This window comes from Anser brachyrhynchus, assembly GCF_964034855.1.
Source record: "Anser brachyrhynchus genome assembly, chromosome: 2".
Taxonomy (NCBI): domain Eukaryota; kingdom Metazoa; phylum Chordata; class Aves; order Anseriformes; family Anatidae; genus Anser; species Anser brachyrhynchus.
Window position 1 is genome coordinate 137,885,130 of NC_137695.1, and position 25,925 is coordinate 137,911,054.

Consider the following 25,925-nt stretch of genomic DNA (forward strand, 5'->3'; position numbering starts at 1 on the left):
TTCATTGCCTTCAGATCCTGCTATCGTCTGAACAGTTGCTGGCTCTACCTGCCTGTGGCAAAATCTCATAATTTGGGTACTTGGGTTTACCGTAGTAATCTTGGCAGGGTAGTGGTTCGAGCGTAAAAAACACAAGACTACCAGCTGCCTTCAAGGTTTAATTTTTGTGCTAGCTAAAGTAAACTCTCTACCTGCAAATGTCCATTCATGTGAGTTATGTTAGCACGCACGCATCTCCAGAAGTTGTCAGAAGCTTTATTCACAGTTGCTGTGGAGCACTGGGACCGAGCATCTGAAAGAAATGTAATTGCTCCTTACATTGGAGCAACAGTTTTAGGGGGTTCTTTTGTTGAGCATCTGGGAAATAACGGGAGGAATGAAATCAATACAGGTGGTGATAAAACTTGAATTACTGTAGTTCAGCAGTTCCACAACATGTTAGTACTGAGCCATTATCTTGCCAGAAGACACAGGTGAATGGGTTCATTTAAAATGAGTGGAAACTGCTTGTTTCTGCACCGTTGTTGAAATATAGGGTTTTTCTGAACATTAATACATAAAATTGTCATATCATGGGGTGGGTTTTTTTCCAGTGTGTTGTTTTATTATTTTTTTTGGAAAGTCTACTGGTTTACATTCTGTCTATATCCCCAAACACTCAAATATTAAACGTATGCAGTAAAATGTTGTAGTTTAAAAATTGGGGCTGGGGACTGTTACAGGGGCAAAGGGAAAGGAAAAAGTGTGTAAGATCTGAACTTGTAAGTCCCTGTGAGTGCATCCGGCTCAGGAAGGATTGCATGGCACAGGACATTCTGCCTACCTCGATGTTTGTCTGGAGGCTGGGGAAGCTTGGTTATTTTAAAGGTGAGCTTCTGGTCACCCCATCTGCACAGCTGATGAGGCAGAGAGGCTCCAGCCTTCCTATGATGTTCAGCCATAAACAGCAAGGAACAAAAACTTCTTGAACTGTTTCCACCTAATAAAGAGATCTGTCCACACTCTGGGGAAGCTCCTATGGAAGCTCGGTACATGATTTGTAGTATTTTCTTTTCAAATAAATGTTTTTGTATATCTACTCTGCTGGTTGTGTTACTGATTACAGTATGTCTTAATATTGCTAAGCTGAGAAGGATTTATTCTTCTAAACAACTAGAACTGAATAATCTCTCCCATTTTATCTAATCATTTATCCCTAGAAAGTGAATCTCTCCACACATCTCCTCCAGGAGTATCTTAAGTATTTTTTCCAGATCAGAAGACTTAAAAATCACAGATTTTTTGATTTTGTTTGTTTAAATATGTAAAAATATGTGTCTATGTCTTTTTTAAAAAAGAAGTGTCTAATTCTGTTGCGTTACGTGTCTGCTTCTGTAAGTAGGTTCATAGGTGAAGATTTTCACATATTGGGCAAGCAGCGCTGGGTGTCCCTGCTTGAGCAGGTGGAAGAACCAGATGGCCTCCAGAGGTCCCTGACAGCCTCAGTCATGCTGTGATTAATATATGGATAGCATATAACTAATATATGGATAACATATAATTAATATATGGTAAAAGCTAATGTGAAGAATGTCTGTAATCTGGCTTGAAAGCTTCAGCTAGCCTTCCTTTGTAGGTAACATGTAGGTAAAGATAGGTAAAACTATAGAAATTACTTTTGGAAACTTCATTCCGCAGACATTTCACTGACAGTCATTATTTAGTAACTGAGATAAATGGCATATTCATAAGGGTACTGAGGAAGCCTTTACATGACTGGGTATTTTATGGATATTGGAAATGCCTTTCCTGAGTAGTGTCTGAAATCTGAGAATTACAAACCAGACCTTAACTAAAGAGAGAGAAATCTGGTCACAGATGTGTTATTTCAGCTTAAAATCTCAGTGCAGAGGATGGCTAGTACTGAAGAGCTGCTCGTGCAGAGCTTTGCCCTAATATTTCAATGTGCACTTCTAAGCTTACTTTAGGATTTAGGACATGTAATTGTACCCCAGTCCATCTCAGGTCATTCCTGTGCTATCAGAATGGTTCTCAGGTATTCCTTGAGTCTGTCCTCATCTCAGGCTCCGAAGCAAGGAGAGGTGTTGTCCCCAATTTATTAGAGGGAAGTGGAGGAAATGAATGGTTTAATATCAGGAATTCGGGCATACATCCACATCCTGATTTCTTCCTTTTTTTCCCTGCATACAGTTTTTCTGCAGATCTGCTCTAAGATCTCAACCCAGGCACCAGGAAGTAAGAAATAGGTAAATAATGGCTAAATGTGAAAAACAAAACAAAAAACAAACAAACAAACAAACTTGGAGGAACTTGTTAAGGAACTTGTCCATTTACTTTTTTTTTCTTTTTCTTTTTCTTTTTCTTTTTGATTTAAAATTTAATCTCCACAAGGCACAGCTATTCCTATATAGAAGAGAGTGGGGCCTTTTTGTCTAGTGGGGCATGTTTTTCTTCATTTATGCATAATTTGTTTAAAGTTTACTGATTTTTTTTTGATTTCATTTATTTCATCGACAGTTAGTGGTTGGAGTCTCAAGTTTGTAGAGAATGAGGAAATGTACATTTAGTTTATGGTCTCATTGTCTTATTTTTTCTGAAGTCTGTCATATTAATGCTCTTCAAAATAGGTGTGTTTTAGATAGCCAGTCTGATATTGAAATAAATGAAGTAGTGAACTTTAATTTCATTACTTGTCATAGGAAAAAAATGCACTTCTTACACTTACTTCTGCTCGCTTACCGACTTTTTGTTGTTTTTTCTTCCCGATGAAGCAGCGAAGGAAGTGTGCTATTGACTAGTATCAAAGCATAATGTTGATCTAAATAGTGCTGACACAGAGTAACTTCCCAGACATACAGAACGGGGACAGTCAGATATACTGATTTGTATAAAAACAATTCAGGTATTTTATTGAAAGATATATTTCCACATAGTAACTGTACTCCTTTTGAAGGTATGCTGGGGGTGGCAGTGAAAGTATGCTTTTTAATAATTCTATAGCGGTGATAATAATTTACAAGCTAAGTTGTTAACACTGTATTTTTATTTTTCTTTTCTATAGCCCACATACCGGGTGGCAGAGTTATCAGTCTGGCATACCCCGGATTCCCACTGCTTGCATCTCTGTGGAAGATGCTGAAATGATGTCACGGATGTCTTTGCGGGGCACTAAGATTGTTGTGTACCTGAAGATGGGGGCCAGGACCTATCCAGACTCTCCTTCCTTTAACACTGTGGCAGAGATAGTTGGAAACAAGTACCCAGAGCAGGTGAGTGAGAATATATGAGAAGAAACTTATTTTGCTCTTAAAAAATCAGAAAGAAACATACCCAGAGAACATCACTTTTAAGAAATGCCTCAAATAAGCACCTTTTAGTCACCTGTTCTTCCTCATTTCAGATATCTCAGCATTTCATTCTTTACCAGGTAGCAGGTTTGAAACAACCAGGCTCAGTCCTGATGCACTAGGATGTACTGCTGTAGTATTTTACAAGACTTGTAAGAATTATTGTCTTCTAAGAACAGGAAATTCAACTAAATTGTACACAATTTAACCTCCTACGTTGTTTCCGTAGCTTGAAGCTCGCATTAACTAGTGCCATCTGCACAGATACCACAGAGCATGTATGGAAGCAGAAGTGAAATCCTAGCACTGCAACAATACAGTTATTATTCTTAATAACTAAAAGAAAGTTATGGTTACCATAAGGATTTTTGCTCTGAGTTTGCATGTTGTTCTGTTTATAATCTGTAAGCGGTTTCTTTATCAGACAAATAAGCCAGATTCTGCTGTCTGGAAATAAAATTGGGTGTCCGAGTTTTTCTTCAACGGTAAAAGTGAATACAGAATGTCAGTTTAACTTTTTTTAAAATATTTTTTTTTCTTATGCAGACCATTGCTGCATTTAGCTGTAATTGTATGCGTGTCAGGTTGGAGCAATAAGCCGTCAACACTAAAAAGTAGCTACTAGTTCTGTTTGAACATTGGTTGATCCTAAATTGCTCATTTCCATTTTAAGACTTTCTTCTTGCTTTCTCTTTTCTTCCAATTTCCTGGCCAAAAATCATACAAACTAAATTTGTTGTGCTGGAGGACTTGTTCTAGTATGCGGTCTCTTCTATGTCAGCTTACAAGACAGAATGAATTTTCTGGCAGTGTGGTATATCATGAAAATGCTGATGCAGCCTCACTCACAACAGCACTAGAAATTGCTGCTGAAGTACATCTACTGAGCTGTGATTCTTTTTTGTAAACATTGTAGTTTTCTAACTTAAATAGAAAATAAGAATGACTATCTCCGTCCTTTAAACCAGCCATAGTTCTTACAAGGGTTTACCTGTTCTGAAATAGAAATTTTGTGGTTTTGGCTTGTGAGGTCTCAAAATCCTCAGTGTTAGCACAAATGCACAATTTCTGCAGCTTGATCACTGGGCAAGAAAAAAAAAAAGTAATGATCATTTGCGGTTGATTGGTTTAGTTTTATGAAACACGTGGACCGAGTTAAAGACGGTGCCCAAACTTTTAAAGTAGGGAACAGCTAATTTAATTATATGTTATCTGAAGTTTTAGTAATGCTTCTAATCAGCTAGTATGCTATCTTCCCTGAATTATGGTTGGTGGATTTCAAAATTATGGCATTTCAACTCAGATTATAAAGTGTCCAAATGTAACCTTCAAGTATGCTTAAGGATGCTTGCATGTGCTTTATTTTCCCTTTGCTATCTGACTCTTGTTTCTTTAAGTAATGAAATGGGTTGTGATCGCTTCACTTCTTACTCTGAGAAGCTCAGGTTTTTGAAACACTGGGTAAAGACTTATTTACAAGCCCCCTGCTGATGTTAATGGGAGTGGTAGTGTACACACTTTGAAAAAGTAACCAAGAAACAGAAAAGTAAAACAAGTGAATGTTTAGTTTTTTATAGTACTCAGTTCCTCTTGGAACCTTAATGGATGCTTCAGCATGCTAATTCTACTTTGTTACTCCGTTAAAAACTGGAACCATCTAACTATTCAGGCAATAAAATACACTGCGGACCCAAACTCTTACAATGTCTTTTATACCAGAGTGTTTGGAAATGCATTACAAGTCCAGTGGAAGAGAAAGGTGCTGTTTCCGTGGGCCAAAATTTCAATTCAAGGTTTGAACTGAAACAAAAGCAAATCTGGATCTCTGAACTCGGGGTGAGAAATTAGCAGCGGGTGGAATAGCTATTACAAAGGTCTGAAGTCAGGGAGTTGAAAATTAGGCTGGAGTCTGTGAAACATGATCACAGATATCACAGCTAATTATAAGTTAAAAAACTGGAACGTAATTGAAAACGAGGGTCACCGTGAAGCCTGGTGAGAAGTGACACACTTCTGGATGTAACTGCACGTTAGGAATGTTTGTACTTGTCCATGTATTGACTAGAAGTTAATATACTGCCTGGGTTATAAATAATTCATTAATTCCTCCTGTGAGATTTTAGCATGTTTATTAAATGTAATCACTGAGAACCGAAACCATAATTGTCTGCAAATTCCATCTGTTGCAAGCGGAGTTGATTATTGTTATTATTTGACCGCTCTTGCGGCATGACCAGTTCGGTGTCTCCTTTTTAAGTCATTTTTCCAAGTGTTTTTTGTGTTTTTTTTTGCGTGTTACATCTGACAGCGGAGGGAGGAGGGAGGGGTGTAAAACTAGAAAAAAGTTACTGAAAACAGAAAATAAAGTTGAAGTACTTTTGACATATTTTCCTACAAATTTGCTGTATTTTAGACTTAGTGTTCTTAAACTTTTGTAATACTTACTTTTTTTTTGCTGCTGCAAGAAATGTTTGCTATCATGACAACTGGTGGAATTGTTGATCTTGCAGACCTCTATTTAGGCTCCTGTGCTTAACTTTAATACATCTACGTTTCTGAATAACTTAAAGCAATAAGAGAAATCTAATTACTGCTTTGTGGAAGCATCAAGCTCTCAGGAATGTGTGCATCTTCAAAAGCAATTGACGTGACTTGAGTGCAGGTGTCCTGTTGCTTTTTGAGGAAACTCTGCTCCCAGTAACAGTTGGCTGAACAGTTAGCCCAGAGATACTTCAAGTTTCTGCTCTGATATATCCTTTCTGTTTGGCCAGCCAGTAGCAGTAAACAAATGCTTCAGCATCAATTGCTCCGTTCCAACGTGGCCAGCCAGTAGCAGTAAACAAGTGCTTTAGCATCTATTGCTCCAACTAAGATAAATGTACTTTGAAACCTACCATAAGCTGCAGCTTTGCACTACCAAGTTTTTAAGTGGTGTATAAAAAATCTGAAGAGTAAAAGTAAGTGCACTTTATCACGCTGCCAGTAAAGTCGCCCATCTCATCAATGTCTCAGTTCTATTTCTCCTTGTATTATCCTTTCTAAGCCAGGGAAGGGCTGCTTTCCCCGGACAGCACCCATAAAGTCACAGCGGGCATGACTTTGTGTTCTGAGCAGAGACATCCAGCGTCCTCACTGTCACTCCTGAGGTGCTTGTTTAGTGCTTGCTGAAGCCTGAATCCCTTTAAATGCCCAAAGGAGGTGAGCCTGTGCCCATAAGATAATGAATTCAAGATCAAGCTTTTCTACATACAAGTAGTTCGAAACAGTGAGAACAAACATGCTATGACTTGATGCCCTGGCAACCTTCCTGAGCTTGGAATCACATTCTCACGGTGCTTAGGACAGCAGCAAGAGTGGAAAACCTGTGGGTTGTGGGACTTAACATATTTCAGCCTGTATGACTCCTGAGAATTGAGCCAAGGAGTTTGTGAAATGAAAAAATATGGTAGCAGAGCCTCCTCAGTTCCAGGCTATTGCAGAGGGGATACATTTACAGCCTGATCCTGCCTTTTGTTTTGGGAAAGGAGTTTTTGAAGCACATTGTTGAACCTGGGACGATGCTGCTAGCATCCTTGTGTACTGCATTGTGTACTGGTGAGATGCTTTGTATAAACTGTGTAAGCTGACACTGGAGACTGGCTGACTGAGAAATTCACAAGTTAACTAGTGTGGTTTTCATTTGAAATTCAGGCAGAGCTGGCAGTAAAACATGTTTGTCTTTTCAGTTTAGTACAGATGTAACACGATTGGTCTTAAAGTGCAGAAGCAACCATTCCCATCTCTGGGGAAATGATATAAATAGTGGCTGTTTCTTGTTAGTCTGGCTTCAATGTACCTAATGTGCCAAACACAGAACCACAAAATATTTGATTAACTGCAAAGGTATCAAAGTGGATAAAGATATAACTCATCTATAATCCTGACTTTCCGTATCTTTCTGTACTGCATATTTCTTGGTGTGCAGTGCTGTTTTACTTATCTTACAGTTACTAAGTGATGGGAAAACTGTTTCCTAAGCACCCTACAAACTACATACCTTTAATGGGTGCTCGTTATTCTGTGATCTTGCATAAATATCGTAGAGCACAAAAAGGAGGGCTTATGAGTGGGTTTTTTAGAATCCTGATTAGCTGTTCCAGGAATTCTGCACTGCTTTCTTGCCTCCTGTTTTTATGGAGTGCCATATCTACAGAAAGTACCATTTGAAAAGTGACTCTATTTTGAACAACACAGGCATAAAAGACCATTAAAGAATGTGCTGTAGCTCTGAGCCAAGTTTGGACAGCACTTTGAAAGTAGAAGTCCTAAGAGTGACCTGAGAAAGAGAGATGCTAAGGTAATAGATTGTGAATTTTTTTACCAATTTGCGACTGGTGGAACAGAATCTGTTCTACAAAGGAAATAGCAGCTTATTTACTTTTTCATTCTTCTTCCTATCCCTTCTTCAAAAATCAGCCCTCTCTTGGAATTTATGATACTGGGCAAAACTCCAGGGAACAAGAGAACATGAAAAATGTCCAGGCTTCTGAGTCTGTTAGGCATTCGTGCACATAAGGAGAGAAATAATTTGTAGACCTCTTCCCCGCCCCCCTCGCCCCAAAAAGAAAAAAATAAAAAAAATAAAAGAAACAGGAAAAAAAGGCTTCTCTGAAGATGTGTAATACTCACTACAATGTTGTTTTATGGCCTGGCATCAGTTCTACACATGTTAACAAAATGTCTATCCATTAGCCCTTTGATGTGGCTTCCAGATATCCCTATGCTCAGACTAAACCATGCATACAATGGAGTTTGGAGTGGAGATGTTTTCAGAGCCTGGTGCCATCACGTTATGGCTCCATTATCACATTTTCTCCATGTGGTTTGTTTTGCTGTTCGTTCCAAAATGTTGAAGGGTTTGTAAGTGCACTTCTGTGAGGCTGTCTTGAGTGACTGTAAGTTGATGCTTGTCACAGCTACCCTCAGAATTCAAGAGGTGATTATGGAGATCGGGTTTTTCAGAGTGCCAGCCCATTACTTTATGATAGCATACTAATGGAAAAGAAGATGAAAGAGAAACAGTGAAAAAGAAACCGGAGAAAGGGTGAAGAAGGAACATTGCCATTGTTAGGAAATGTTGTATTTTCTTTGAAAATTTTGGGTCAATATTTGATGAAAGAAATAGTACCCTGTATATGTTTGTGTGCGTGTTTTATCAGCAATAGGACTTCGTACTATTATTTGGGGGATAGTTTTTATGGTGTGCCTTGCAGGAGGGGCAATACTGCCATCACTTGTTCTTAAACAGAGGTCTTGTCATGGTTAAAACAGGTAAATTAATGTGAAACTGATATGGAGGAAGACTTTTCTTTGTAACCTCACCATTTTTCAGATGTTTTCTTCGTTCAATCTGCCGGAAGGCCTACAAAATTGTAAGTTTAAAGTGCATGCTAAATTTTATGGCGTATAGAGCTTGCCAAACCTTCTAAAACTTGAAATGCCCATTTAAAACTCAAGATCTAACTAAAAGCATTTAATGCTTCTGGGGAGAACTTGGCAATAGTTTTTCTTCTGATTCTGAATGAGCAGTAAGCATTTAAGTAGGCATTTCTTTTAGAAACCTCAATATCTGTGTATGCAACAAATACATCTTACAGGCGATTTGTATGGACATGATTGATGCTGTTAAGGGGTAGTGGTCAAAAAACATTGTACCACTTAGATTGTGTTTGAAATATCGGTGGAACAAGTGAATGTGTATATGTGGACGAAAGATTCAGAGTGGCTTACATCTTTTTAAAAATGATTCTTCTGATAGTTTTGCTGGAAGGCATCAGTTTACCTTCACCAGTGCAATGTGACCGTTGTAATGTTCAGATGTTACCACAATGACTAGACCATATGTATAAACAGGGAGCTGAGAATAGGGAAAAGGGCCTGGTCAGCCATCATTGCTGATCTTTGGGAGGTCTTAGAATCATAGAATAATTAAGGTTGGAAAAGACCTCCATGATCACCTGGTCCAACCATCCCCCTACTACCAATATCACCCACTAAACCATGTCCCTAAGCACCACATCCAACCTTTCCTTGAACACCCCCAGGGACGGTGACTCCACCACCTCCCTGGGCAGCCCGTCCCAATGCCTGACTGCTCTTTCTGAGAAGAAATGTCTCCTCATTTCCAACCTGAACCTCCCTTGGTGCAACGTGAGGCCATTCCCTCTTGGCCTATCACTGGTTACCTGTGAGAAGAGACCAACCCCCAGCTCCCCACACCTTCCTTTCAGGTAGTTGTAGAGAGCACTAAGGTCTCCCCTGAGCCTCCTCTTCCCCAGACTGAACAACCCCAGTTCCCTCAGCCGCTCCTCACAGGACTTGTGTCCCAGGCCCTTCACCAGCTTCGTAGCCCTTTCTCTGGACACGTTTCCAGGGCCTTGATGTCGTTCTTGTACTGGGGGGCCCCAAACTGAACACAGTACTTGAGGTGCGGCCTCAGCAGGGAAACTATCACCCTCCTGAAGGAACAATATGTTAGCCTTAATTGTCTTCACTGCCGGTGTCCAGCGGGGGCACGAACTTCTTAAAATGGGCTAAGTCAACCTGCTGGCAGGCACCTGGTTATAATCTAGGTTCCTGCAGTGACAGTGTTACAGTGACCAGGGATGAGGACATCTTGGTGGCCTTCTTCACCAGAGTCAATTGGAGTCTGGAAGAACTGAATGCTGCCCCAAACTCCTTGTCAGGCCTTCCCTCTTTACAGTAATCTGAGCATGGGTTTTAGCTACTCTGCTTCCTCAACTGCAACCTACTAAATTGTGACACTAGAAATTAAAATGTAACATTTAGGTTGCTTGTTCTGTGGGCTAGCAAATTTATCTAAGCCCACAGTTTTGTAGTCTTTTTGATGATACTAGTATAAGCAGATACACTGTAATATTTTTTTCTTCCTACCTATTCCTTTGTCTTTACTCCCACACAGCAGCTTGAAGAATTACTATGGGATTTTATTTCAGTAATAATTTACAAATACGCACAGGGTTTAGAGAACGATTGTGAAAACTTCTTTTTTTTTTCTCCACGTTGAAAAAGTTATCTTCTAAAATTACACTGGATCCTTCTTGCATTCTAATACACGAGAGTATCTAAAGGGTAGTCGTGGCTTTGGCAGATGTAGTACTGGCCTGAGGCATGAAGTAAAAAAAGCACAATATTGAGGAGGAAGGAGGAAAGAAACTATATTGTGCTTTTCACTATGTATAAGTAGGTGCCAGAAATGCTAGTGCCAGGTGTCAAGGATTAGTGTAGAAACATCTGTTCACTACAGTAGTAGTCAAATAGCTGTAGTAATATGCTTTTATTTGTTAGGTGCAGACTGTGTGCTAGACCTTGTACAAGAGAAGGAAGACTACCAAGACAGTTTCATGTCCTAGTGGGTCTGCAGTCCAGGAGATGAATGCAGTGCTAAAAAATTTACATGTTTTCCATGCAAGTCTAATGGAAAACTGCATGTTTAAGAACATGTGGGTTGGATGATCTGTTCAGTGTAGATTCAGAGGTTCCAACACATGGTACCAATGTGGAGGAAGATCTGGTTGATGGAGCTAACATTGTCACTGAAATAGAGGGGAAACACTAAAAGCAGTGAAATCTAAAATGTTCAGGCTGGGGCTGAGGTGAAAGTGGGAAAGAACTTGGTCAGTCACACTGAAATGTTAACCAAAGTGGTTCAACAGTAGAGGTATTATGGCAAGAAATGTATGGTTGCAACAGCTGAGAGAAATGATTACTCAGTCACGTAGGGTTCATAGTTTTGATGGGCACAGACATGGTATTCTTGAGAAACATTGAACCAGCTGCAACAATATGGGTAGACTTCACATACTGTGAATTCAGTTGTTAGGATTTCATGCTTCACATTTCCGCTTTATAAGAACAAGTAGAGATGGTGAAAATGATGAGCTGACCACAGTTGCTGTGCTCTTTAAGAGAATTAGATTCAACTCCTTGGTTTGCCTCACTAGTATGTGCTTCAAAACTCAGATACCATTCATTCTTATTATCTTAAACCATTGTTATACAGTTCTTTATACAGTTTCATCAGCCTAAAAAGAGTATTTTGGGCTTCTAAGATGTTAAAGGTCTTGCACTTTGCCACTGTTGCTTTATTGTACATGTAGGCACAACAATGCAAAATCATTCATTGTGGTTTGTCAATGCAGAATAAACTGTAAAGCACATTATACCAGTAAGGTTTATTCAAACTGATTGTATATGAAACATTAAAGATCTTGTAAGGCTGGCATAAAATCTTAATTATGTCAAAGAACAAGTTTTGTTTATAGAGTTTCTCAGTTACTATTGGTGCTTATACCAACAATATATCATGAAGTAATATGCAAGTTATCTAGAATTTCACTGAGAGCAAATATACTTCTAATTCATTTTAACAGGTAGAAGAAAATTTTTGACAAATTTCTGATTTACATGGTTGACAGATAGGAGCAGCTTCATGTTTGCAGGTCCTGGTCCTCGTGAGGGACTTCAACCACATGGATATCTGTTGGAGGGACAACATAATCTAGACATAAGCAATTCAGGAATGCACTGCTGATAACTTCCTTCTCCAACTGACAGAGGAAACAATGAGGAGAGGTGCTCTGCTGGGCTTGATTCTCACCAGCAATGAGGGGCTTGTTGGAAGTATGTAGGTCAAAGGCAGCCTTGGCTGCAGTGACAGAGATGCTGGAGTTCAGGGAATGGGGGCTGCGGCCAGTCCCTGACGCTTTGTCTCCTCCGCTCCTTCATGGTCCCTCTCTGCCCCTGCTCCCCGTGGGGTCCCTCCCACGGGATCCCGTCCTTCCCTAACTGAGCCTGCGGGGGCTGCTCACAGGCAGCAGCTCTTCAAGAACTGCTCCCACACGGCTCTGTACCATGGGGATCCATCCCCCAGGAGCAAACTGCCCCAGCACAGGTCCCCCACGGGCTGCAGCTCCCCCCAGACCCCCTGCTCCTGCGTGGGCTCCTCTCCACGGGCTGCAGCTCCGGCCCGGGGCCTGCTCCTGCGGGGGCTCTCCATGGGCCGCAGCCTCCTCCAGGCCACATCCACCTGCTCCACCGGGGGCTCCTCCACGGGCTGCAGCGTGGAGATCTGCTCCGTGTGGGACCCGTGGGCTGCAGGGGGACAGCCTGCTCCACCAGGGGCCTCTCCACAGGTCGCAGGGGAACTTCTGCTGTGTGCCTGGAGCACCTCCTGCCCTCCTGCGCTGACCTGTGGGGCTGCAGGGCTGCTTCTCACTCCTCTCTCTCCCAGCTGCTGTTGCACAGCAGGTTTTTTCCCTTTCTTCAATCTGCTCTCCCAGAGGCACAAACAACATCGCTTATTGTCTCAGCTCTGGGCAGCAGCAGGTCCCTTGGGAGCCAGCTGAAACTGGCCCTTATCTAACACGCGGCAGCTTCTGAACTCTTCTCACAGAGGCCACCCCTGCAGCCCCCTGCTACCAAAACCTTGCCACATAAACCCAGTACACGTGTATAAGAGGGACATGGACATAGCAGGCAGAGTCCAATGAAGGACCATGGAGATGGTGAAGGGCCTGGAGCAGCTCTCCTTTGAGGAGAGGCTGAGAGCTGGGACTGCTCAGCCTGGAGAAGAGGAGGCTCAGGGGATCTCATCACTGTCTGTAAATCCCTGAGGGGAGGGTGCAGGGAGGACGGAGCCAGGCTGTGCTCAGTGGTGCCCAGTGCCAGGACAGGAGGCCCTGGGCACAAACTGGCCCCCAGGAGGCTCCCCCTGAGCACCAGGAGCCCTTCTGTGCTGTGCGGGTGACGGAGCCCTGGCACAGGCTGCCCAGAGGCTGTGGGGTCTCCTCCTTGGAGCCCTTCAGAAGCCGCCTGGACGTGGTGCTGGGCACCCTGCTCTGGGTGTCCCTGCTTGGGCACGGGTGGCACCAGGGGGCCTCCAGAGCTCCCTGCCAGCCTTAGCCACACTGGGATTGTGACTTCTTTCAGTCATACTTGTCAGAAAAGTTAATTGCTTTCTGTGTTTAAGACTGAGATCCTACACTGACAATGTGCAAACTGGAAATGGAAGTGTAAGCATATGAATTAATTAAAAAACATCTAAAATAAATACCACACTTACTTGATTTTTCAAATACAAAGTAAATTTCTTTTTTTTTTTTTTTGTATTTTTACTTATGTTTCTTTTTTTTTTTTTTTCAGGAAAGTTATTCATGGTTAGATATTCACCTTTAGCGTACAAATTCTGGGAGTTTCCAGTACTCAGATTACACTTTTTTATTGAAGTTACAAAGGAATAAAAGCAAAGGGCCTGTTAAAGTGCCTTTAACAGAAAAAGAATATTTGTCCTACAGGTTTTTTAGGTTTACATCTTTAGACATGCTGAAAAGTATGATTCTCACTGTGTGCATTTGGTTTCCCCATTAGTTTTTATTCTGTCATTTATTCCAAAGGCCGATTTACACATTTGAACAAAAATAAACGAAAATGCTTGTTCTTCTAATAGCTGCACAGTCCCTTGACATCTGATATCTATTGCAATGTTGAAATTTAGAACCTCTTTGTGAAATGTTGGTCTCAAGACCAGTGTATGATGTCTTGGTATAAACTACTTCACCCTAACCCCCCACCCCAAATCCCATTTCATCTATTCATATTTAAATTATCGTATACAGGGTGGAGAGTGGAATAACAGCATGATGTAAGATGAATCAGTAGTCTGTAAACTATACTGATTTAGAAATTGCATCAAATCAGTGTTTTTTTTTCCTCGAGTGCAGAGAAGCAAGCAAATAAAGTAGAATTTTACTTGTGGTTTAAATATTTTAGCTCAGCAGGGATGGATGTTAATGCTGTCTCAGTACTTCTGTATTGTTTAATATTCTGGGCTTTATGTTTTAATCGTGTGCCTGGTCTAATGCTCATTGTGCTTAGTTTGTGCTTTCAGTGATGTTAACTGGACAAAGGCTTTTCTCATCCTTTATGTGTGCCAAGTTTAATGTACTGTTTGTGAGAGAAGGTATTTCATGAAATAATATTCCTTCACTCTAATGGAATTTGTTGCTGTAAGCTATATATACGACAGTTTCAGGACACCTTCTTCTGTGGTGTGCTGCTCAGCAGAGTAGAGCATGTTCTGCCATTCCAAATGGGAAATATCTGTCATCCAGCTTCTTGCCAACAGAGTGATTACTGAGCTCTAAAACGTGATGTCCTCACCACTCTTCCCCTTTCAAATAATCAGGAAGAGGACCTGAGATCACGTTATTCATTGTGAAGGAAAGGAAAAACAAGATCTTGAACTGTTGACAAGAATGTTCCTCTCGGTCTTATCTTACAAGCAGATACTACAGCTTGTGGTCTGCTGGCGTGTGTGATTTTGTTTCTTGGCATTGCAAACCTGAAGTCAGAGATTTAGATGTCTTGGATCTATGTTCTCTGCTTCTGTCTCAAGTCCACTGACCTCAGTTTATACGCTAAAGTGCTCCAGGGATCTATTCACTTAACTGGAATTAATGCTCAGATGATACTTTATTTGACTGTATCTTAACACATTCTGCAAGTTGCTCAGCAAGTCTTTCTGGAAGTCTACAGCTGTTACGCTGTGCATATAAATAGCCTATAGTTAATAAGCCTATTTATAGCAAGCCCGAGTCTGAAGGTTTTTTTTCTCATTCATTAGAGTTTCCAACCTTCAAATAAGTTAGACAGGATAATTGGATTGTACCCTTACCCACCAAGTATGGTGCATCTACTTTTTCATTGATTAATTTGGTAGTTTAATTTAAAATTGCCTAGACATATTTAAATGGTGAATTTCAGGAAAGAGACGCAGTTAAGTATTAAGAAATACAAATGAGCTGGCTTTGATGGGTTGGTGAAATTTCAACACGTTTGGTAATGATAATGTTCTACATTATATTAAAATATAATGTATTTTATATTTGCTTTATATTCTATATACTTTATATTCTTTATATGTGGACTTAACCCTCTTCATCCCTGTAGAATAACCAACAGGCCATTCAGAATGGTTGAGATTATTTGTTGCAGAAAGTCAGCAATGGCTGACACTCAAATTACTTGCATTTCTATTTATCTGCATCAGGTTTTCCTGTGAATTAAGAAGTAAGGGGATGTTCTCGGTCACACTTCAGTGCAGGCTTCCAAATCTGGTGATGGCTGGAGCAGCATGAGGGAAGGAGGAATGCGATTACAAGTATTGCCAGGGTCATAAAGTACTACATAATCTGGAGGACAGAACAACAATTCAGAATAATCTTGACAAATCGGTAGAAATCGTAATTACTCGGCAGAATGAAGTGTGATCTACTTGTCTTTGGGATGAAGAAATTGAATGTACAGTGTGTGCCTGATAGGGTGGCTCATACAGGGTCCTTGCCATATTTGCTGAGAACAGTTGTGAGGTACTTAGGGCTCAGCAGGTGTGGTAAAACCTGCGACACAGAAGTGAGGAGATGACATCCAGCTTTTCTTGGAAACACGCGTCCTGCCACGTGAGCAAGCATGTTTCAGGCAGATCCACAAATTGAGGGGTTGAATGGTGGCGCTTGGAGAAGGTGTTTGTACAGAGGCAGGTGGAGGCACTGAGACAGTCCCCGGGAGTGCCTAAAGCTGCTGAGAGAGCTTCTGATCGCTGGGCATGCTGTAACTGCTGCAGAGGTTTTGTTTTTCTAATTGTCTGTGCAGCACATTTAAAGCTGTTTTAGTGACCTGTAAGCATAGGATTGTGCAATATCATAAAGCATGAATGGTAGTGATTTAAGATCCAGACAATAATATGTAGATGGGAAAATACATGTTTTTCCTGTCTGTCAAATCACTTGCTGCAAGTTTGTGTTGAAAGCACAAAGAAAATTCAGTTCTGTTTCCCAATTAGGGAAAAAGTATGTCTAAAGGAAAAACAAGAAATCCCAACAAAACATTTCCCTGCTTAACAGAGAATTGTTTAATACATTTAATTAAGCCACCAAGAAGTTGAAGAGAGAGCAGCTAGTTGCAGTAATTTTAACTGCTTGGATCCAGTGGCATTGAAGATGTTTGAACTGCTGTAAATAATTTTTGTGTGTTTTTAAAGAATCTTTTTTGTCTATAATTGCATTTTCGTTTACATTTGTATCTTAGGAATAGATAAGGGTTTCTTCTCTCAGGGTGGTAAAAAAGATAATAGCGTGGTTTCAATAACTTCATTTTGCTTCCTTGAGCACTTTAAAATCTCTTGATGAATCTTTGAAGCAGAGAACTGATCCTTTTTTCCTTTCATTTATCTGAAACCACATATTTAACTGTAATGTGGATTATAATTGCTAATACCAACATAAAGCTAGGATGTAGAACCAAGCGGAACCAGAGATCGAGGGACTATTGTGTACTGCCATGAATAAAGACAGCACGTTGCTGTTCGGATGCAGCACTGACCTGGGGTACGTGTGCAGTGAAAGTAGGTAATGTGGTGTCTTTCCCATCACGTAACTCAAAAGCTTCCACCTCCTGTGGCGTAGACTGAGAGTCAGCTTTGTCCCTGTCTTCGCTGGTGAGTGAGCTGCAGTTATAAACTATACCCTATAGTAGGATATAGTATAGTATCCTATAGTATCCACACAAATTATTTATCTTAAACAGCGTAATACTGTACAATTAGTTTAAAACCAAATTCATAATTAAGAAACCTCAGTTTCTCTAAGGCTCTCTAGACAGTCATATGTGAAGAACCTCTGTGTTTTCAGAGCTCTCTTCATTTTTTGCTGCAGCGTCTCAGGTTTAATCAAACCTTTGCCTTTAAAAGAATATAAAATGATTTTCTGCTACAGCTTTAACAAACATGCCCATTTGAAGGTTTTGTTCTGCAATCGAGATCAAAATTGGTTGGATGTGTGTATCAATACGTAAGATCAATACAAAAGTAATAATAATAATGTTTATTACAAACTTTGAACATTTTAAAAGAGATCTGGAAATAGCCTTTTTAAAGAGTTTTCTTACACTTGGTTTTTATGCTTTTTGAAGAGAATAAAAACGAAGGAAAACTGATACCACAAAAAGCAAAATCACTCTTTCACATTCGTAATGAATGGCACAAAAATATTTAACTGTGATGAATAAAAGCACTCTCTATGTGACCTGCCTATTACAAATTTACTAAAGCAGGGTAAATGAATTGAGGATGCCACAACGTGACCTACTGCTTCAATCTTTGACCAGGTACAATCTTTACCGTGGGAACAGTACCCCCACAAGAGATAACAAGCTGCAGTGTGAAGACTGCATTGGTGGAGATGCCAAATTTCTTGCTCCCTTTCCCTCCCATCCCATCGTAAACCACCAGCCTTCCCCTGGCCTTAATCCCGGCCAGCTGGATTACTGCAGTCCCTTTTTGAAGTGGTGCAGATAGTCTTTCCTCCTTCTCCCATTTGTTTGAAATTAAGTACAGGGATCATTTTATTTTTTTTTTTAGCTGTGCTGCAGCAAGAGACTTGCACTGTGGCCTGCAAAGTGGCAAATGATTGAAACCCTTTCGGTGGTCGATGAAATGAGTCGGCTCAGTTTAGGGAGGAGGAAGGAAGTGGTGTGCAGGTCTGAAGGCTGTGACTTGCAGCTCCGTGGCTCAGCCGTGAATAGGCTGTCATGTCATGTGCTAGGAGCACGTTTTTGAGTGAATACATAGTGTGGAAAAGCTGTATTGAAATACTCATTCTGTGTTTTTCTGTCAACTTGATGTACTTTTGTGGTATTTAACTGTAAGCCCGCTCTGCCGTCACCCTGCTGAGTGCTCACATGTGCGATGGATGCGGCTTCCCCGGCGCTGCTGCTTTGTGCTGGGGAGTTCTCATCCTGCAGGGGCAAATCCCAGGGAAAACTGAAGGCAGTATGAGGCTGGGGCTTGCCATTGATTGTTTCTAAAGTGATTTTTCCTCTTCAGTTGACCACTTGATGTAATCCGTGTGGTGCTAGTCATGTGAGGCACATTTGTTTCGGTTACAAATGTAAAGTAATTGCTCTTGGATTTTGAGCTGACCTACAGAGTTGCCTATGCTACCCAACATCATTACCTCAGTTCTAGGAAGTGGTTAATTATGAAGTGCAAGACAGAAATATTCAGATAATAGTTTCTTTTTCAGGTGTTTAAGCATTAAACCCCAAAGAAACTGAACGTGCCAGCTGCCACTTTCTACTGAACTTCTCACTCCCAAGCAAAGTCATGGAGACAGTACTCAGAGGCTACCGTAAGCTCATCGGATAGAATTTAATGTTCTGGAACTGGCATCGTCACACCCAGTCCAGAAGATGATCCACCTTTGTTGCAATGATAATGTTTAAGAGAGAGACAACATTTATGACTTCTTGAGTTCTCTGCTAAAATGTGCCTGGTTGTTCCTGATTCAGCACGTGTGAGTAGTGATGAAGCTCTCACCATTCAGTGCTCTTTTCCTACTTTTAAACAACCTCAGAGAATTGTGGGGTGAATTGTTAAGACAACGTGGACTCCAGTATAATAATAAGGGGGTGACACAAAGTCTGCATATTCTTTCTTCCTTAAGACATACTTCTGTAGCAATAGGACCAAGATCGTGTTGATCTGATGCTTATATGTGGTCAGTTCGTGAATGAAGAGTAGCTAGATGAAGGTGAACTTGACAGAGCATAGTTCTGATGGGAACAAAAGAAGTTCTGCAGATCTGGTACTACCGTTTGATAAATTTGATTTAGTCAGATTCAAGCTAAGGAACCTTCTCTACTGCTGTTCAATTTTATGGGCCTGTGGTATCTAAAAATACAGGATGAAGACTGTAAACTGTGTATTATGCTTCTTTGGTATTATGGACCACATTCTGACAAAGCTGGTGTAGGAGTCATTATTTCTCAAAGGTGGTCCAAGACTGTAGAATTAAATTCCTCAGGAAATAAGGACTTTCACTGGCCGCCTGTTCCAGAGGAAGGCAGCTTCCTTTGATCTCTCTTTCTCTTCCATGGAAATACTGCATCACGTACATCTGCAAACCCTGTTTCTCCAGCAAAAGTAAACACAAGTTTCTAGAAGAAGAGATTCCAATACAAGTTTTTTTCCCCGTGTAATAAATTAAAGGACAAATAGTATGGGACAGATATTCATCCTGCAGAATGATTCACTGGCAGTGGGTGTTTAACATGTGCTGATTATACCAATTAATAGATGGCCAGGATGTACTCTGATGCTAAAGCTATGAATAAAGATATTTTAAACTAACTATTCTTGAAAAAAAACAGCTAAGGATGGACCCAGTATTAGATTTTAGTCCCTTGATTTAGATAATAAGTACGTCTTAAATACCAGGGAAAGATCAGGCTTTGGGAATTGGTGGTTCTACCTGATAAAAGAGGCACCAGTTCCACGAAAATCTCTACCAAAATTTTAGGGCCTCCACCCAGCAGGTTGTCCGGTAGGCGAACTGATGGTAAGAAACCAAAAATGAAATACTGGTTGAAGTTTCCTCAGTTTGCATCTGGTCTGCAAAAGCATTTGAGGGAGGCATTGCCTTCTTCCTGCCACTTGTGTCTGGACTGATCAGGCACTTGGCAACAGAAAATCACTGGGGAACAGCACGGCATGTGTATTCCCCCCTGCAAAGAAACGTATGCCGTGGCGATACACAGTCCAGAGGAGCCGTCCCTGTGAGGATTCACGCCCATGACCCATCAGGTAAAAGAAATCCAACTTCTCAGTCCACACATTCAAGTTCTGCCCTTGGGTGAAGTCATTCCTTTGCCTGGGGATTCTCTTGGATTTGGGCATCCTCCTCGATGCCCAAATATTCATGCTGCTAGTATACACTGGCCTAAACTTAGCTTGCCAAAAGATGCAGTAGGCCAGATCCATGACTCATGATGATGTGTATTTCTCTTTTTAACTTCTAATTCTTTTTAATTAAGCAGCTTCTCCAAGACACAGCAAATAACCAAATAGCAGTAGTCTGCATGCTGAGCTCCCATTTCAGTCTTCTGCTGACTGCAGTAGTTCATTAGCGAATAAAGAATCGAGATCTGATGCTAAGTACCTTAATTTTAATGCTCTACATGTCTCCACCGTCCATTTTTAAATACATTCGTAAAAACCTCTACAGTTAGGTTGTCAGCCATTGGACAAGTAGGAGATAACTGCCAAGGGAACTGAAAATAAATGACGTGGATTCTTTTGAGAAGAAGATCAGACTTCATATCCATTTATTAGGATTGTAACATTCCCTTTCTGCTTGCATGCTCCTTGTCCCAACTAAGTATGTCTCTGAGTGAATGGGGTTATATTTCTTCTGGGGCTAGGAGAAGGAGTTTTCTATTTTTGTTTTCATGGGAATGTGTTGGTACAATGATGAGGGGGACCTTAAGTACCAAGGCAAATGTATTCTAAGTTTATTTTTATTTAAAAAAATAAATTAATGCCATATGTGCTGAGTCCCCTTTTTGGTTGCTGGAAGTTTTGTGTTGTACAGCCTGGCTTGCAGAGCTTTGAGAGAAGTCTTTGGCTGGAAACGCACGTTCTGCACCGAGGCAGGAATATTTTTGTTCGGTTCCTCTGCTCATTCCAAGGAGAGCTGGAAAATTTTGCGAGAAATTTTTGCTGTGTAAGATGCTTTGTTTCTGGGTGTGACAGCGCACAAATAATATATATCTGACTTACTTGGGTTTGGAGTTACGTTGCTTTTGGCGATCTAATCAGGAAGATATTCAGTGAATGTTGTCAGAGCTGGGAATGGACCAGAGCACACATAAAACAATAACTAAAGCAACTCACTTTTTCTTGCAATTCTAACCCAGCTGAGCTTCTTAGTAGACAGATTTTTAAAATTATATCTAGTAACCAGAATTATATCTGCAAACTCTGTTTTGATAAAGGCTTATAAAATATTTATTTAAGAGGCAGTGCAGAGGACAACATGCAGTGACTGAATCAAACAGATTCTGTTTGTTGGGGCGTATTTTTATTCCCTTACCTCTACCACTGTTTACCCATACAGTGTATTTTCAGCTGGGAACTGAACATGCACTCAGTTTTTAACTGCACAGAAACATCTTTTGAAACCTGTGGCACTGTTTTCGGCTTTTTGCTTTGTCTTACGTGGCCGAAAAATAGTACAACCGAAAGCAGATTTGGTACTTTTGATTTACTGTCTTCCTTGAAAGCATATGTGACATTGCATTCAGGAACTATAACTCTTCTTAAGATAAAAGAAATTGTTATAATCCTTTCACTAGCTAATTTCTGTGCGCTGCAGATGGATTGCTGTGTATCCAGGGAAAATTGCTCAAGGGAAAAAAAGACTTTGTGACTTTTATTTAGTGCATTTTGTGCAACAGTTACCAGGCTAGACAGAATGATTAATAAATTACTGGTTTAGTAACTCGGAGGGAATCACTTTTGCTGTAACTGAATTACTAACAAAATCATACAACAACAACAAAAAAAGGGTTTTACAGTGAAATTAAATATTTTGAATGGTGCTTTCTGTACTTGACAAGCTAATGTACCTGTTTTATGGAATAAATCATTTTGCTGTGGTTTAGCAGGGGTAGAGTTGGGATATCACGCAGGATTTGAACGTTTGTGGAGCACTAGATTTATTAAGATGCCACAAGTGATTCTGCTGAAGAAATACATGCCCTTCTATTTCAACACAGTTTTAGTACTGAAGTTGCCTTAGTATGCGCTCACACACCCCGCCATGCTGTGACAGCAAGCCTGCGGGATCAGCTTGGTGAAGTTGAACCTGAGCTCCGTGAAGCCGAACGGAGAGGGGAAGAAGGCCGCCTGGAGATGTACCCAGCCCCAGCCCTGCTCCAGGCGTGGTTTGGAAAAGCCCGCGGCTCTGCCAGCATCTCCGTGAAGCTGGGAGGATTCAGGTAGGCGCTCAGGAAGCAGCAGGCTGATAACTCCGTGATGGAGGTGTGCTTCCACCAGCAGTGGAAGTCTGGCTTTAAAGTGCCTTTTGATCCGTATTTATTTCCCCACCCAGAAATAAAACGTGAGGTTTCTCAGACTAGCAAATAGGCCAAGCGTTTCAGGACTCCTCAATAAGTGTCTAATGCAGAATTGTTCTTCCCCCCGTGTGCTCCAAGCTGAGCAGAGGCATTCTGCTTTTTAATTTCCTGACTTGCTTTGTGTTGTTTGTGTTGATCACGTTTCCTCTAAGCTTTTAGCAATCCCGGCTAAAGCTCCTTTGTACGCACAGAATGCTTAACATTTGTCACACAGAGATTTTTTTATGTGCACGCTTGTTGTTTAGGGTGTTTCTTTTTGAGGGACGGCACGTTTTTGTCAGCAGAAAGTGGACTTAATCATGAACTGTGCTTTTTTGTGATATTTTGAGCAAGCAAACATGGTTCATACAGTTTCCTTCTGTGTTCAGCAGTTCCGGAAGAGAAACCAAACAGCCGTATCTGTTTAGACTGCCTCCATTCTGCCGGTCCTTTGTAGCCCTGCCAAAGTTCTCCACATCACTGAGCCTCCCAGTTAAAAACAGAGCCCACTTCACTTTGTTCCTGGGGCTGAAAGCCGCTCACAGTATGGGATTTGGGGACTGAAATTCTTTCAAGAATGAATTACACTCTACCAGCTAGAGTAGTCAGAGGAGTAAATCAAAGGGATTATTTGTTTTGACTGGTGCCTGATTTGTTTTTGCCAATATTATGCTCAGTCAGAAAATTAAAAAAAGCCCCTTAATTAAGTGTGATGTTTTTATAAGCAAAAAACAGGCAGAAGAATCTGGCTTAGCTTTCACTGTGTCCTCCATGCAGGGACTTTATCATCTGAACCATACTGGATGCTTTCTGTTACAATCAATCACGTTTTAAAAATTGGGTGAGAGGATTATGGTTTGTATAATACAGTGATTATGCAGGGGACAAAAGATTGTACCTATATCTAACAATCTGATCATGGGAATTTCTCTGCTTCTATAAATTGTTTATAAAGAATTAAAAACAAAATGACAGAAATGCAGATGACCGTGATATGAAGCAGCCAAAGCAAAATGATTTTAGGGCAAAAAGAAAACTTTTTTTGTTCTGCAGTTTTCTGAGCATTTGAAAGGAACTGTGATGAGATACGACTTTAGATTTATTTATTTTTAATTGTTAGCAAATAATTACAAATGACTGCTGGAGAAACTACTACTCATCCTGGGACTATTTCCAGCAGGTTTTAAAACTATTTAGGAGATTTAAAGAAAGAGAATAGGAATGAACTGTTGCTTTCAATGTTATAAAAATATGTTAAAAATTGTTCTGAAATAGTTAATGTTACTAGCTCAGAATTCTTGTTGCTGAGCTTCAGAAGTCTTTCTTTGATTATGAACTTAAGAAAAGTTGGATAGGGCTAGTTAAATACGCTACGTAATTGCAAGTGAAAATTATGAGCATTGTTACCGTATAGCCTTTGGTAAAAAGATTTCAGGAGATAAGGCAGGTAGGTGTCTCTAGCATTTTATCACAATACCGGAACAGTTGCACATGCAGTGAACTTATTTGCACAGGCAAATAAGGAAATCTACCTGATTGATATTTGTGGATTGCATTTTGACACTCTTCAGTTAAGTTGCAGTGTTAATAGTTGGAAAATACTGATTCTTTGGGTCCTGTAGGACTCAAAATAGTTTTATATGCTTAACATAGTTTTAATAGATAAGGTAAAATATTTCTGAGAATACTTTTGAAAATTAGGTATTTACCCAGGAGCAGTGCTGAAGGAAGGATGCTTGAAGGATGGGAGAAAGCAGCTTTAAAGATGCGATCGATGCCACCTCTGAATCTAGACATAAGCGGTAACCGTATCTGTGTGAAATTACCGCTTTCATTCATTCAAAATTGTTTCTCTTGGAAATTCATTTGGTGATGAATATTTCATAGCTCATGCATATTTTTATTGAAACAGAAAATGTTTTGAACAGTGCTAGTAGGTGAGCTTTAGAGCTGCATTATTCATCTATTTGGTATGATAAATGTGTATATATAGACTGTTAGTTCAGTACTTAGTAATAACTGCTTAAAGCTTTGTACCCATTGCGACTTCAAAATTGAGTGCGGGGAGCAAAACCTCTGGGTCAGGCACTTACATTCTTTCTCTGGGAGAAAGTTTTTTTTTTCTGAAAGTGGTCCTGTTGACTTGGGCAAGTCTCTGTTTTATTTAGGGGGATGTAAGTTAGCTGTACGTTAGCCAGTATCATTAAATGTCCCACCCACCGAGCGATGGGTGCGGCAGCACCTGCACACCTCTGCTGTTCTCTTGTGTCTTCTGGCAGACTGACTGCAGCTGTGGCAGAGCACTGACTGCGAGCTTTGTAGGATTCTTGGAGGTTTTTACATTCAGGTCACAGAGTTTCTTAACATACAGACCTATAGTTTGAAGCTGAGTGGATGTTCTAGAGGAACGAATGAAGTGGGTTAATTGCTTTCAATGAAGTCTGTTGCTGAAAAGCTACTGTCTTGTGCTCGTACAATGGTGGAATTTCACAGGCACTGAAAACTGGGATCAGATATCCACATCTTGCAGCCCAGGTACAGTTAGCTACATAATGTCATCCTCTGTGGAAATATTTAGTGCCTGCTAAACATGTAAATGAGACCAAGTGATGTTTTCATCTAGATGGAACAGTAACTTGATTGCCCTTCTAATTTTGCTAAATTCAAATAGCTGTGGTTGTGTCCACAGTATCCCAAGTTTTCCAGACGTTTAAGCAGAACAGCAGGGTAATTACTCTCTCAAAGATTTTACAGTTGAATGTAGGGGTGAGTTAAGTAGATGACACATAGGAAGCAATTAAAATACTGCTTTGTAAAAGTTTAGAAGTACAGAATTTGAAATAAAAGTTCCAAAAGTTCAGAGCAACTACAGAAAGCTGTTTAACAGAAGTGGGTGAAGCAAGGGGATTAAATTCGCTAAGAGGATTTTGAGGCATGGGGAGTGACATGGTTGGGCAGTAGAAAGAGAAATCCTTTTACTCGGTCATGTTTAACTGAGGAATTAGGAATGCCAGGAAAAAAGAGGTCACAAAGGGGAGGCAGAGAAAGAGGATGGACAGAGGTGTGAATCGCAGTATGTGCACAAGGAATTAAAACAAAAATTACTTCACAAGATGCTGAGAGAGAGGAGACCCAAGCTTTTGAAATCGTGACACAGAAAGAGAAACAAATAAAGGCAGATAAGAAATTTGAGAGTCTCTTTAACTATTCAGCTCCACTGAAACCATAATCTGTTCTAATAGCAAGCATTTCTTGCAGGCTCTTGTAGGTCCTAGAGGTGTCTGTCAGTTGGCTGCCTCTGGCTCTCACAAACTCTCCTTTCCAGTTATTTTGTTCCTGATGGTCACACCTGGATTTAAATCCTATGTATGCAGTATTTTTTCAACCCTTTCTATGATTAATATTGTCAAGAACTCCCAGCTAACCTGCTTTTAATCCCTTTTTCCCCAGCTTAACATAGAGAGGCTGGAACGAACTTCGTGGAGCTGTCACACCACTAAGTAACACAGTTGTAGGGGTTTCTTGCAGTTCAGTTGTGTTAGATGTGAATTCATCTGGGAGTCCATC

General features: G+C 40.5%; 1 protein-coding gene across 10 annotated transcripts in view; it reads left to right on the forward strand.

The window, feature by feature from the left end:
* CPQ (carboxypeptidase Q) overlaps positions 1 to 25,925 on the forward strand; it is a 358,649-nt gene that overhangs the window by 54,155 nt on the left and 278,569 nt on the right. For all 10 annotated transcript variants that reach the window (XR_013947694.1, XR_013947695.1, XR_013947696.1 and 7 more), the window contains one exon: positions 3,062 to 3,269. Coding sequence is in view for 6 of the 10 variants with exons in the window: in XM_080583136.1 (XP_080439262.1) it covers positions 3,062 to 3,269 (208 nt within the window). In the remaining 4 variants the exon portion in view is untranslated. The remainder of the gene's footprint in view (positions 1 to 3,061; positions 3,270 to 25,925) is intronic.